This window comes from Globicephala melas, chromosome 10, assembly GCF_963455315.2.
Source record: "Globicephala melas chromosome 10, mGloMel1.2, whole genome shotgun sequence".
Taxonomy (NCBI): Eukaryota; Metazoa; Chordata; class Mammalia; order Artiodactyla; family Delphinidae; genus Globicephala; species Globicephala melas.
The window spans coordinates 80,318,717-80,332,941 of NC_083323.1; the positions used below are offsets into that span (position 1 = coordinate 80,318,717).

Consider the following 14,225-nt stretch of genomic DNA (forward strand, 5'->3'; position numbering starts at 1 on the left):
GCTCTTCTCTCAGTGAATCTCCTTGATGTTTGCTGAAACCACCATCCTTTCTCCCGCTCACCTCCATACATTGGCTGAGGTGCTGCCATATATAAATGCTCTCCCCACTGTATCCTGCAGCTGCACCCAGCTAGCAACTTTGGCTCAATTTCCACTTTCCCTACGAATCCCTGCCAGCATATACAGTCAAATGATTTTCAGCAAGGGTGCCAACATCATTCAGTTGGGGCAGGGACAGTCTTTTCAGTAAATGCTGTGAGGAAACTGAATATCCACATGCAAAGGAAGTTAGATTCTAACCCTACTCAGGGTAGTGTTTTGGTCGAACTTTGTCCTACTTAGTACAAGTATTTACAATTCACTCCAGAAATACATTTTAAGCTTTTATTATGGAAAACTTAGATATAAAAACAGACAATATAATGAAATCTCATATTCCCACCAAACAGCTTCAATAATTATCCTAATCTTGTTAAATGTATTTAACCTGAACTCATACTTCCCCTCTCCTCCCAGACATTTCACCATTTAATCTGTAAATACTTCTCACTGCAGAAATACTGATTTAATTGATTTTGGGGTGCTATCCATGATATAACTGTTCTCTGCGGGTATTACACATATCTCTTAAAAATAATTGAATTCCAGGGGCTTCCCTGGTGGCGCAGTGGTTGAGAGTCCGCCTGCCGATGCAGGGGACACGGGTTCGTGCCCTGGTCCGGGAGGATCCCACATGCCGCTGAGCGGCTGGGCCCGTGAGCCATGGCCGCTAAGCCTGCACGTCCGGAGCCTGTGCTCCGCAAGGGGGAGGCCCCAACAGTGAGAGGCCCGTGTACCGCAAAAAAAAAAAAAAAAAAAAATTGAATTCCAAAACATTGCCTTTCTCAAATCCAGAAAAATTCTGAGTTCAAAACCTATCTGGTCTAAAGGGTTTTAGATGAGCAATTATGGGCCTGTATATACACATATTCACATATATCCACACATATCTTTCTTTTTTCTTATACAAGTGAGTTATTATACATGCTATTCTTTTGTTCTATTCCTGTGCTTTTTTCTATTAACCAGATAAAGCTCTTGCCATATTAGCATAAACAGAGCTACCTAATATTTAACTGTTGCAGAGTATGCCATTGTATGGATATACCAAAATAAGTTATGGTTATGGTAAAGATTTAAATATTTAAATCACTACTTAAACAGTGCAGCAAGAAACAGTCTTGTTCATGGGTCTCTGCGCAGTTGTGTAAGAATATTTGATCCTGGGGTAGAGATGCTGAGTCTGAGATCACATACACTTATATTTTTGATGGCTGTAGTCAAAATGTGCTTCAAAGAGCTCGCACTAGTTTATATTCCCATGGACAGTTTAAGAGGGACTGTTTCCTCAGACTCTCACTAGTATCACCAAACTTTCAAATCTTTGACAATCTCCTAAATGAAAAAAGGTATGTCATTATTGTTTAATTTTGTACATATATAATTTTAACTGTGAGTGGGGTTGAGCAATTTTTAAAGTTTCTTGGCCATTTGCACTTTTATTTTCTATTTATGTCCACTCTCTAAATTTTTTGTTATTGAGTTATTTAAATGACTCCTTTAATAACTTTACTCTTTATTCTACACATAAAGTTTAATATATATAAAATTATACAGTTTAATATAAAGTTCAATAACTTTATTCTTTATACAAATCTCTTCATGTATTAAGATAATGAGTACATTTTATCATATGAAGTACATTTTCTGTGTATAATTTGTCTTTTAACCTTACTAATTATAATGGTTATAGTTATGTTTTTTGAGTTTTTATCTAATTAAATTTATCCATTTTTTTCTTAATAAATTTGGGATTTTGTGTGATGTTTAGAAAGGACTTTCCAAACTATGTTGCTACTGTAAAGGTGATCTTCTCTTCCATTATATTATTGAACTGGTTATTGTTTGCATATAGGAAACCTATTGATTTTTTAATATTGGTTTTGTAAATATGATGATAATTTTGTGAAAGTATTTGCAGCAATAAAACATTACCTTTGTAAGTCCAAGAGTTCACTTGCAATATCTGTTCCGATACTACCAGCACCAAGTACCGTTCCCGTATACATTCCAGGCACACTAATGCAAGACTGTCTTGAGGATCCTAAATAATAACAGAAGGAAAGATTCAATAGAGGGCTTTAAAAAAATATATAACTTTGGTCAGTATCTTTCTTTCAATTCAAATATATTTCCTATTTCCCTCTTACTTAATAAACCAGCTGCATCCTAAAATGTTACAAATATTCATGCTTACATTACAAACGTAACTCATGATGGTTTAAGATGCTTATGAAGAGTGATGTGAATCAAATATGTGGAAAGTCATTGAGGGTTCAATCATGACCTGTAACCTTTGAGTACATACAGTTCCTTCCCACTTTAATCTCCACACTAAAGCCAGAGCAATACCACTTTTTTTCTTTTATTGAAGTACAGTTGATTTATAATATTGTTAGTTTCATGTGTATAAAAAAATGATTCAGTTATATATATGTATGTATATATATTCTTTTCCAGATTCTCTTCCTTTATAGGTTACTACAAGATATTGAATATAGTTCCCTGTGCTATATGGGAAATCCCTGTTGTTTATTTTATATATAGTAGTGTATATCTGTTAATCCCATATTCCTAATTTATCCCTCTCTCCCCCGTTTCCCCTTTGGTAACCATAAGTTTGTTTTCTATGTCTGTGAGTCTGTTTCTGTTTTGTAAATAAGTTCATTTGTATTACTTTTTCAGATTCCACATGTAAGTGATACCACACAATATCTGCCTTTCTCTGAAGTGACTTACTTCACTTTGTATAATAATCTCTTTGTCTATCCATGTTTCTGCAAATTGCAATATTTCATTCTTTTTTATGGCTGAATACTGCTTTATTTTAAATATTTCCTAATATTTTAATTTTTCTTTATACAAATAATATATTAAAATATTCCTGTGGTAAAGAACTAAGATAACTCCCCCTTAGTGCTTTTCATTAATTTGACCAACAGATATTTGAGTGCCTTAATGTATAAGGAACTATGCCAGCTGCTGGGGATGATAATGAGTAAAACACCATTTCTATCCTTGAAGAACTCACAGTCTAGCAGGGAGCCAGTTGAGTGAACGAATAATTGCAGTACAATGTAAGATTGTAACAGAAGTGTGACCAAAGTACTGTGGGAATTCTGAGGAGGGTAACTCAACCCACTGAAATCTTTTTTTTTTAATGAAACTCTCTAGGAGTTAAGCCAGCATTTTATTTATTTATTTTTGGCTGCGTTGGGTCTTCATTTCTGTGCAAGGGCTTTCTCTAGTTGTGGCAAGCGGGGGCCACTCTTCATCGCGGTGCACGGACCTCTCACTGTCGCGGCCTCTCTTGCTGTGGAGCACAGGCTCCAGACGCGCAGGCTCAGTAGCTGTGGCTCATGGGCCCAGTTGCTCCGCGGCATGTGGGATCTTCCCAGACCAGGGCGTGAACCCGCGTCCCCTGCATTGGCAGGCAGACTCTTAACCACTGCACCACCAGGGAAGCCCCTGAAATCTTTTTGATTTCACCTTGAAATTTTTCCCTCTCCAAGACAGAAAATGATGGTAACTTAATAAACAGTCTATAAGTCTCCATCACCTAAAACTAACTTACCTTCTGATGATTGAGAGCTGCAAGGAAGTAATGATGTTTCTCCAGTATCACTATGTCCCCTAGAATTAAGAAACACCATAGGTGATTTTTTTTTTAAGGTGAAGGAAAATGTTAAAGCAACTACATTAAGCTCTGTGTATTTGAATTATCAGTTTTTGACCTATTTGTGTTTTATATACATATTGTTAATGTCACCACCAGAGACAGAGGTATTGATGTGCTAAGTACCAGGGCTTTTGCCAGATGTCATATTACCCTGTAATGTACATGCTTCCAAAGATACAAACTCTCAGCTCATATTCTAATGATAAGGAGACAAGAATTATTGGGATGAATAATAGAATTATTGGGATGGGTAATTAGTACCTGCTGGAGGCACTAAGAACTGGGGGGCTCTTTTTTAAAATATTGTACATAAGGAAATAGAATTGGTTTGATAAAACCTTATAGCAATTTTAAAGAGAAACATAGAAAAATAATACTTAAGAACAAGGCCATTCTAGCATATTGAGCAAATCAGGAAAAGCTGCCTCTCCCTTCAGGCTGACACAGCCATAGACCAGGGCTTGAAAGGCAGTGAACGGGCTGGATTTGTGCTTATCCCTCAGCCAAGTACTCCTGCACAAGCATATGTGCTCCCCAGGCTCAGAAGATGGACATGCAAAAATGATGTGGAGGACAAAACAGTTTCTTACCATTTTAAACAGTTTAAAGCCACATCCACATAGTTTTTTGGAAGGACAAAGCAAGGCCATGAAGGGTACGAAACAATTGCCTGAATAAGTGCATTTACTGTCACATTTTATACTAAGCCAAAAGGAATTTTTTATGAAAGGGCAAACTTTTAGCTTAACTCTGAGAACTAATGCCAATGAACAGTGAATGAATTACTCAAAATATATACTCAAATTCCAAAGCCAGAGGATCACACAGGGTTTTTTTTTAAATTGAAGTATAGTTGATTTACAATGATTCAGGGGTACAGCAAAGTGATTAATATACATATACATATATGTATACACACATATTCTTTTTCAGTTTCTTTTCCACTATAGGTTATTATAAGATATTGAATATAGTTCTCTGTGCTATATAGTAGGTCCTTGTTGCTTATCTATTTTACATATAATACTGTGTATCTGTTAATCCCCAATTCTCGATTTATACCCCCCTTCCTCTTTGGCAACCATAAGTTTGTTTTCTATGTGAGACTATTTCTGTTGTGTAAATAAGTTCACTTGTATCATTCTCTAGATTCTACATATAAGTGATATCATATGATATTTGCCTTTCTCTGTCTGATTTACTCCACTTAGTAGGATAATCTCTAGGTCCATCTATGTTGCTGCAAATGCCATTATACTCAAGTTATAAAGCCAGAGGATTAAACAGGTTTAATGATTTAGCAAGATGAAAAGAGGGAAGCAAAGATACTCATTTGAAATCAATATAAAGGTCTTAACAACATAAAAAATTACTTACAAAACTAAAGTGTTGACAGACACAATATATTCCAGTTCTTTGGTCCAAGGATTTGTGAAACTAAACCACTGGCTTTTTAAAGTTACGAAAGAGCCATCTTTTGCTCTGAATTTGTATGAATCTGTAAATATTTTCTCTTTACTCTGCAGAACTTAACAAGAAAAGAAAATAATCAGCATAACAGTCTACCACTATATAAATCAATCCCTTAAGGATTAATTCAAGGTTCAGATTTCACAGGAATGAAAAATTAAGAGTTGAAGTTGTAATTAAAAAGTACCAAAAGACGATCCCACTCAATGCATACCTGCTTTGTGCTTGTCAGTCAAATTACTATGGTCATCTTGATGAAAATATTCATAACAAGAAGTTCCCAAAAGTTCCTGAGGCAGATATCCTAAAATTGCTGTTGCCCTGGTTTTAAAATTAAAAATAAAGTTCAGAATTGGTGAATGTATCCCCTTCCAGAATACTTTTGGTCCACACATGGTCAGGATAGTAGAGAAGTAGACCGGGGGGATGAGTAACCCATTTGCTTTACTGGGCTCCTTTGGCTGCCCTTGACCCAGATTAGAGCTGCAAAGCAGAATGGACACCCAGGCACCAGGCTACTCCAGAGGCCACCTACCCAATCCAGGGTATGCTATTCCTACCATTCACCAATAAAATTGTGGCCATAGACCATGCCCAGTTTCTGCACCATTGGCTAAGAAATATTTCAAGTTTACAATTTGGCTTGAACAAATTTACTGATATATCCATATCCTTATTTCATTTAAACTTTATTTCCTGTTCTAAAGCCTTAAAAAAAAAATCCAGCCGTGCTACTAAGCCACATTTTTTTTTTTTTTTTTTTTTTTTGCGGTACGCAGGCCTCTTCCGTTGCGGAGCACACGCTCCGGACGCGCAGGCTCAGCGGCCATGGCTCACGGGCCCAGCTGCTCCGCGGCATGTGGGATCTTCCCGGACCAGGGCATGAACCCGTGTCCCCTGCATCGGCAAGCGGACTCTCAACATTGTGCCACCAGGGAAGCCCCTAAGCCACATCTTTAATAGCCTTAAACATCCCATTGAACTCTAATCATTATGGCACATAAATGTTTACCTTTGATCAACATAGACAAATTGTCCATTCACTGCAAAACGGGTAATAAATTCAGTTGGTTTCACTTTAATCTCTCCACTGTTCTGTGGGACAATATATGGATGTAATCTTCCAATGGCAACAAGGCAGGTAAAATTACTACTGTCTTTCTTATTGTCCATTTCTTCTTCCATTCCAACAATATTTGGAGGCCAGTTTCTCAAGTAACCAGTGCAGTGGATAGTACAGAATTTTCTATGATCTAATTCAAAGGTTTAAAAAAAAAAAAAGCATTTGTCAACTATATCACAATAAAACTAAAAAAAAGATAAAAATTTAAAAAGCATTTGAACCATTATGAATTCTTAAATTTGTTACACTGACATTTATAATAGTTATAATTATGCTATGAAATAGTCTTTAAATATGCTAAATATGAAAAGGGAATAGGATTGCATTAAAAAGAAATCATCAATCATGTTTACTTAACAGCTTCATCCCTAATGGGTTATTTTTCTCAAGAACTAAACTACACGTACTACATCAAAATGATTGTTTTAATTTCGGTTTAAATAGGTCTATAGTTATTTTGTTATTTCCAAGTTAATTTTTTAAATTACAGTACTTTATGTGTTAGAAAAAGTTAAACTTCATGCTCCCTTGCTCTCAGCTACAGAAGTATTGTTTTCAGCTTATTTAAATTTTGGTATATTATAATTTATATTCATAAATTTAAAGGATACATGGATATATTCATAAATTTCTTATATAAGCACTTATAATGGCTAATAGATACATATGATTATAATATATTATAGAGACATTTCAGAGAACATTTAGAGAAATTTATAATAAAATGTATAAAAATAAAACGACTCAAATTTCACTTTTCAAAAAAATCTTAAGCAATTAACTCATAAGAAAAAGCTCATCAAACAGATCCAACCAGAAAAATAAAAAATTGGAAATAATCCATATATTCAAATAACAGGAAATGCTTAAGAAAACAATGACAGTATAAAAGATAGGCAGTATACAGATTATGGCAATCTACAAAAAAGTAACTTAAAGGTTAAAAAGGGGGGGGGAAGCTGATAAAAATTACTTAAAACAGTTGCTTGTGATAAAATTTAGAAAAAACCAGAACAGTCATTGTTTTAAGTTGGCACCTTTGGCTAAGACTGTTACTACAAATCTTTAAAAAAAAAAAATTTTTTTTTAATGGAAGATGATATGGGCTGTCTTATAAGATAGCAACTAATAGTATTAGCAAAGGTGTAAAGAACACTTTATGTGCCATGCTCTGTTTTAAGTTCTCTAAATGAATAATTCATTTATTCTTCTTAGTAGTCTTATGATAGGTTCTAATATCATCCCCATTACCTCAGGAAACTGAGAGTTACTGCCAGGGTCACAGCAGGGAAGAGTGGAGCTGAGGGTAAATTACATCCAAACAGGCTGGCTCGAGAACTCCCTCTGTGAACCGCTACTGTGGTGCTATTTGATGGTAGTGAGTGCCTGTCATAGAAGGTGTTCAAACAGGAGTTGCCTGAGTGATGGAGGGGGAGTACTACAAAAGGTGTTCCAGTCAGAGGGAACAGCCAGTGCAAACAGAGTCAAGAGCGAGCAGTCAGAAGCAGCTGAAGCATAGTCTGTGATGGGGAAGTGGCAGAATAAAGCAGGGAACAGATAGTTTAGCTCTTGTAAGCCCTGCGTAGAACCTTGTATTCAACACCTAACAGACATCATCCCCTCCACAGCCCACAGATGCCTTAAATTACATGTCTTTATCTCTTCCAACCCCAACCCAAGCCTTTATCACTTATTCCCTATCCTGCTTAATGACACCACAATCAACCCAGGTCGTTAAATGAGAAACCTGGGCTCCTCCCTTCACCTCACCCAACATCCAAGATATCTTAAAGGAATTAAAAATTGGGGTAAGTGTAATACAAAGTTTTCATTCATATTAACAAAATTAGATGGCAGTCAAAAATAAAAAGGTTTACATCTGTGACAACATGGGTGGACCCTGAGTATATTATGCTGAGTGACATAAGTCAGACGAAGAAAGACAAATACCATGTGATTTCACTTATATTTAGAATATAAAAAACAGACAAACAAAAACCAAAATAAATGAACAAACCAAACCAAACAAAAGCAAACACATAGATACAGAGAACAGAGTGGTGGTCACCAGAGGGGTAGGGGAGAAGGAGAGTGGGGGCAGAGGGGAGGGCAAGATGAGTAAAGGGGAATCAACCATATGGCGATGGATGGAAACTAAACTTTTGGTGGTAAGCATACTACAGGGTATACAGAAGTAGAAATACAATGCTGTACACATGAAACTTACATAATGTTATAAACAAAAGTTACTTCAATAAAAAAATAATTAACTTTAAAAAAGGCTTATAAACTGAGTTTGGCATTTCTGATGATGCTTGCAAATGTACAAATGATACTGACGAAAAATATTCTACTCAATGGAAAATATAGACTGAAAAATGTTTTAAATTTATATATGGAATCTCATCACACAGAACTTAGCCTCTTTAATTCTTCTCTAACAACAGGATTACTAACAATTTCCAACTCAATCTGTCCCTCAATTCTCACCTTGAACATTTATTCAGTTGGCAAAATTCTAGCTGGGATTGTGTAATTCCATTCACTGATGGAATTTGACCCATTTGATCAATTATTTAAAGTTTAAAAAAATCCTATTAAAAAATCCTCTTGGGGATTGCTTCAAGATGGCGAAGTAGAAGGACGTGCTCTCACTACCTCTTGTGAGAACACCAGAATCACAACTAACTGCTGAACAATCATCGACAGGAAGACATTGGAACTCACCAAAAAAGATACCCCACATCCAAAGACAAAGGAGAAGCCACAATGAGATGGTAGGAGGGGCGCAATCACAGTAAAACCAAATCCCATAACTGCTGGGTGGGTGACTCACAAACGGGAGAACACTTATACCACAGAAGTCCACCCACTGGAGTGAAGGTTCTGAGCCCCACATCAGGCTCCCCAACCTGGGGGTCCAGCAACAGGAGGAGGAATTCCTAGAGAATCAGACTTTGAAGGCTAGCAGGATTTGATGGCAGGACTTCGACAGGACTGGGGGAAACAGAGACTCCACTCTTGGAGGGCACACACAAAGTAGTGTGCACACTGGGACCCAGGGGAAGGAGCAGTGACCCCAGAGAAGGCCGAACCAGACCTACCTGCTAGTGTTGGAGGGTCTCCTGCAGAGGCGGGGGGTGGCTCTGTCTCACCGTGAGGATGAGGAGACTGGCAGCAGAAGTTCTGGGAAGTACTCCTTGGCCTGAGCCCTCCCAAAGTCTGCCATTAGCCCCACCAAAGAGCCCGGGTAGGCACCAGTGTTGGGTTGCCTCAGGCCAAACAACCAGCAGGAAGGGAACCCAGCCCCAACCATCAGCAGTCAAGCAGATTAAAGTTTTACTGAGCTCTGCTCACCAGAGCAACAGTCAGCTCTACCCACCACCAGTCCCTCCCATCAGGAAACTTGCACAAGCCTCTTAGGCAGCCTCATCCACCAGAGGGCACACAGCAGAAGCAAGAAGTACTACAATCCTGCAGCCTGTGGAACAAAAACCACATTCACAGAAAGACAGACAAGATGAAAAGGCAGCGAGCTATGTACCAGATGAAGGAACAAGAAAAAACCCCAGAAAAACAGCTAAATGAAGTGGAGATAGGCAACCTTCCAGAAAAAGAATTCAGAATAATGATAGTGAACATGATCCAGGACCTCAGAAAAAGAATGAAGGTAAAGATAAAGAAGATGTAAGAAATGTTTAACAAAGACCGAGAAGAATTAAAGAACAAACAAACAGAGATGAACAATACAATAACTGAAATGAAAAATACACTAGAAGGAATCAATAGCAGAATAACTGAGGCAGAAGAACAGATAAGTGACCTGGAAGACAGAATGGTGGAATTCACTGCTATGGAACAGAATAAAGAAAAAAGAATGAAAAGAAATGAAGACAGCCTAAGAGACCTCTGGGACAACATTAAACACACCAACATTAGCACTGTAGGGGTCCAAGAAGGAGAAGAGAAAGGGAAAGGATCCGAGGAAATATTTGAAGAGATTATAGTTGAAAACTTCCCTAACATGGGAAAGGAAATAGCCACCCAAGTCCATGAAGCGCAGCGAGTCCCATACAGGATAAACCCAATGAGAAACACGCCGAGACACACAGTAATCAAATTGGCAAAAATTAAAGACAAAGAAAAATTATTGAAAGCAGCAAGGGTTTTCCAACAAATAACATACAAGGGAACTCCCATAAGGTTAACAGCTGATTTCTCAGCAGAAATTCTACAAGCCAGAAGGGAGTGGCAGTATATACTTAAAGTGATGAAAGGGAAGAAACTACAACCAAGATTACTCTACCAGGCAATGATCTCATTCATATTTAATGGAGAAATCAAAAGTTTTACAGACAAACAAAAACTAAGAGAATTCACCTCCACCAAACCAGCTCTAAAACAAATGCTAAAGGAACTTCTCTAAGTGGGAAACACAAGAGAAGAAAAGGACCTACAAAATAAAGCCAAAACAATTAAGAAAATGGTCATAGGAACAAACATATTGATAATCACCTTAAACGTGAATGGATTAAATGCTCCAACCAAAAGACACACACTTGCTGAATGGATACAGAAACAAGACCCATATATATGCTGTCTACAAAAGACCCACTTCAGACCTAGGGACACATTCAGACTGAAAGTGAGGGCATGGAAAAAGATATTCCATGCAAATGGAAATCAAAAGAAAGCTGGAGTAGCAATACTCATATCAGATAAAATAGACTTTAAAATAATGTTACAAGAGACAAGGAAGGACGCTACATAATGATCAAGGGATCAATCCAAGAAGAAGATATAACAATTATAAATATATATGCACCCAACATAGGAGAACCTCAATACATAAGGCAACTGCTAACAGCTATAAAAGAGGAAATTGACAGTAACACAGTAATAGTGGGGGATTTTTAACACCTCACTTACACCAATGGACAGATCATCCAAACAGAAAATTAATAAGGAAACAAGCTTTAAATGACACAATAGACCAGATAGATTTAACTGATATTTATAGGACATTCCATCCAAAAAACAGCAGATTACACTTTCTTCTCAAGTGCTCATGGAACATTCTCCAGGATAGATCATATCTTGGGTCACAAATCAAGCCTCAGGAAATTTAAGAAAACTGAAATCATATCAAGCATCTTTTCTGACCACAACGCTATGAGATTAGAAATCAATTACAGGGAAAAAAACATAAAAAACACAAACATGGAGGCTAAACAATACAATAGTAAATAACCAAGAGATCACTGAAGAAATCAAAGAGGAAATCAAAAAATACCTAGAGACAAATGACAATGAAAACACGACAATCCAAAACCTATGGGATGCAGCAAAAGCAGTTCTAAGAGGGAAGTTTATAGCTATACAAGCCTACATCTACAAACAAGAAAAATCTCAAATAAACAATCTAACCTTACATCTAAAGGAGCAAGAGAAAGAAGAACAAACAAAACCCAAAGTCAGCAGAAGAAATCATAAAGACCAGAGCAGAAATAAATGAAATAGAAACAAAGAAAACAATAGCAAAGATCAATAAAACTAAAAGCTGGTTTTTTGAAAAGATAAAAAAAATTGATAAACCATTAGCCAGACTCATCAAGAAAAAGAGGGAGAGGACTCAAACCAATAAAATTAGAAATGAAAAAGGAGAAGTTACAACAGACACCGCAGAAATACAAAGCATCCTAAGAGACTACTACAAGCAACTCTATGCCAATAAAATGGACAACCTGGAAGAAATGGACAAATTCTTAGAAAGGTATAACCTTCCAAGACTGAACCAGGAAGAAATAGAAAATACGAACAGACCAATCACAAGTAATGAAATTGAAACTGTGATTAAAAATCTTCCAACAAACAAAAGTCCAGGACCAGATGGCTTCACAGGTGAATTCTATCAAACATTTAGAGAAGAGCTAACACACAACCTTCTCAAACTCTTCCAAATAACTGCAGAGGAAGGAACACTCCCAAACTCATTCTATGAGGCCACCATCACCCTGATACCAAAACCAGACAAAGATACTACAAAAAAAGAAAATTACAGACCAATACCACTGATGAATATAGATGCAAAAATCCTCAACAAAATACTAGCAAACAGAATCCAACAACACATTAAAAGGATCATACACCATGATCAAGTGGGATTTATCCCAGGGATGCAAGGATTCTTCAATATATGCAAATCAATCAATGTGATAAACCATACTAACAAATTGAAGAATAAAAACCATATGATCATCTCAATAGATGCAGAAAAAGTTTTTGACAAAATTCAACACCCATTTATGATAAAAACCCTCCAGAAAGTGGGCACAGAGGGAACGTACCTCAACATAATAAAGGCCATACATGACAAACCCAGAGCAAACATCATTCTCAGTGGTGAAAAACTGAAAGCATTTCCTCTAAGATCAGGAACAAGTCAAGAATGTCCACTCTCACCGCTATTATTCAACATAGTTTTGGAAGTCCTAGCTACGGCAATCAGAGAAGAAAAAGAAATAAAAGGAATACAAATTGGGAAAGAAGAAGTAAAACTGTCACTGTTTGCAGATGACATGATACTACACATAGAGAATCCTAAAAATGCCACCAGAAAACTACTAGAGCTAATCAATGAATTTGGTAAAGCTGCAGGATACAAAATTAATGCACAGAAATCTCTTGCATTCCTAAACACTAATGATGAAAAATCTGAAAGAGAAATTATGGAAACACTCCCATTTACCACTGCAACAAAAAGAACAAAATACCTAGGAATAAACCTACCTAGGGAGACAAAAGACCTGTATGCAGAAAACCATAAGACACTGATGAAAGAAATTAAAGATGATACCAACAGATGGAGAGACATACCATGTTCTTGGATTGGAATAATCAATATTGTGAAAATGACTATACTACCCAAAGCAATCTACAGATTCAATGCAATCCCTATCAAATTACCAATAGCATTTTTTATGGAACTAGAACAAAAAATCTTAAAATTTGTATGGAGACACAAAAGACCCAGAATAGCCAAAGCAGTCTTGAGGGAAAAAAACGGAGCTGGAGTAATCAGACTCTCTGACTTCAGACTATACTACAAGGCTACAGTAATCGAGACAATATGGTACTGGCACAAAAACAGAAACACAGATCAATGGAACAAGATAGAAAGCCCAGAGATAAACCCACACACCTATGGTCAACTAATCTATGACAAAGGAGGCAAAGATATAAATGGAGAAGACATCTCTTCAATAAGTGGTGCTGGGAAAACTGGACAGCTACATGTAAAAGAATGAAATTAGAACACTCCCTAACACCATACAGAAAAGTAAACTCAAAATGGATTAAAGACCTAAATGTAAGACTGGACAGTATATAACTCTTAGAGGAAAACGTAGGAAGAACACTCTTTGACATAAATCACAGCAAGATCTTTTTTGATCCACCTCATAGAGTAATGGAAATAAAAACAAAAATAAACAAATGGGACCTAATGAAACTTCAAAGCTTTTGCACAGCAAAGGAAACCATAAACAAGATGAAAAGACAACCCTCAGAATGGGAGAAAATATTTGCAAATGAATCAACGGACAAAGGATTAATCTCCAAAATATATAAGTAGCTCGTGCAGCTCAATATTAAAAAAACAAACAACCTAATCCAAAAATGGGCAGAAGAGTTAAATAGACATTTCTCCAAAGAAGACATACAGATGGCCAAGAAGCACATGAAAAGCTGCTCAACATCACTAATTATTAGAGAAATGCAAATCAAAGCTACAATGAGGTATCACCTCACACCAGTTAGAATGAGCATCATCAGAAAATCTACAAACAACAAATG

General features: G+C 36.8%; 1 protein-coding gene across 8 annotated transcripts in view; it reads right to left on the bottom strand.

Moving 5' to 3' along the window:
• BMAL2 (basic helix-loop-helix ARNT like 2) overlaps positions 1 to 14,225 on the bottom strand; it is a 143,200-nt gene that overhangs the window by 61,353 nt on the left and 67,622 nt on the right. For all 8 annotated transcript variants that reach the window (XR_009565420.2, XM_060305890.2, XM_060305889.2 and 5 more), the window contains 5 exons: positions 6,261 to 6,501; positions 5,463 to 5,569; positions 5,156 to 5,306; positions 3,674 to 3,732; positions 2,035 to 2,143 (listed from right to left, as the gene is read on the bottom strand). Coding sequence is in view for 7 of the 8 variants with exons in the window: in XM_060305890.2 (XP_060161873.1) it covers positions 2,035 to 2,143; positions 3,674 to 3,732; positions 5,156 to 5,306; positions 5,463 to 5,569; positions 6,261 to 6,501 (667 nt within the window). In the remaining variant the exon portion in view is untranslated. The remainder of the gene's footprint in view (positions 1 to 2,034; positions 2,144 to 3,673; positions 3,733 to 5,155; positions 5,307 to 5,462; positions 5,570 to 6,260; positions 6,502 to 14,225) is intronic.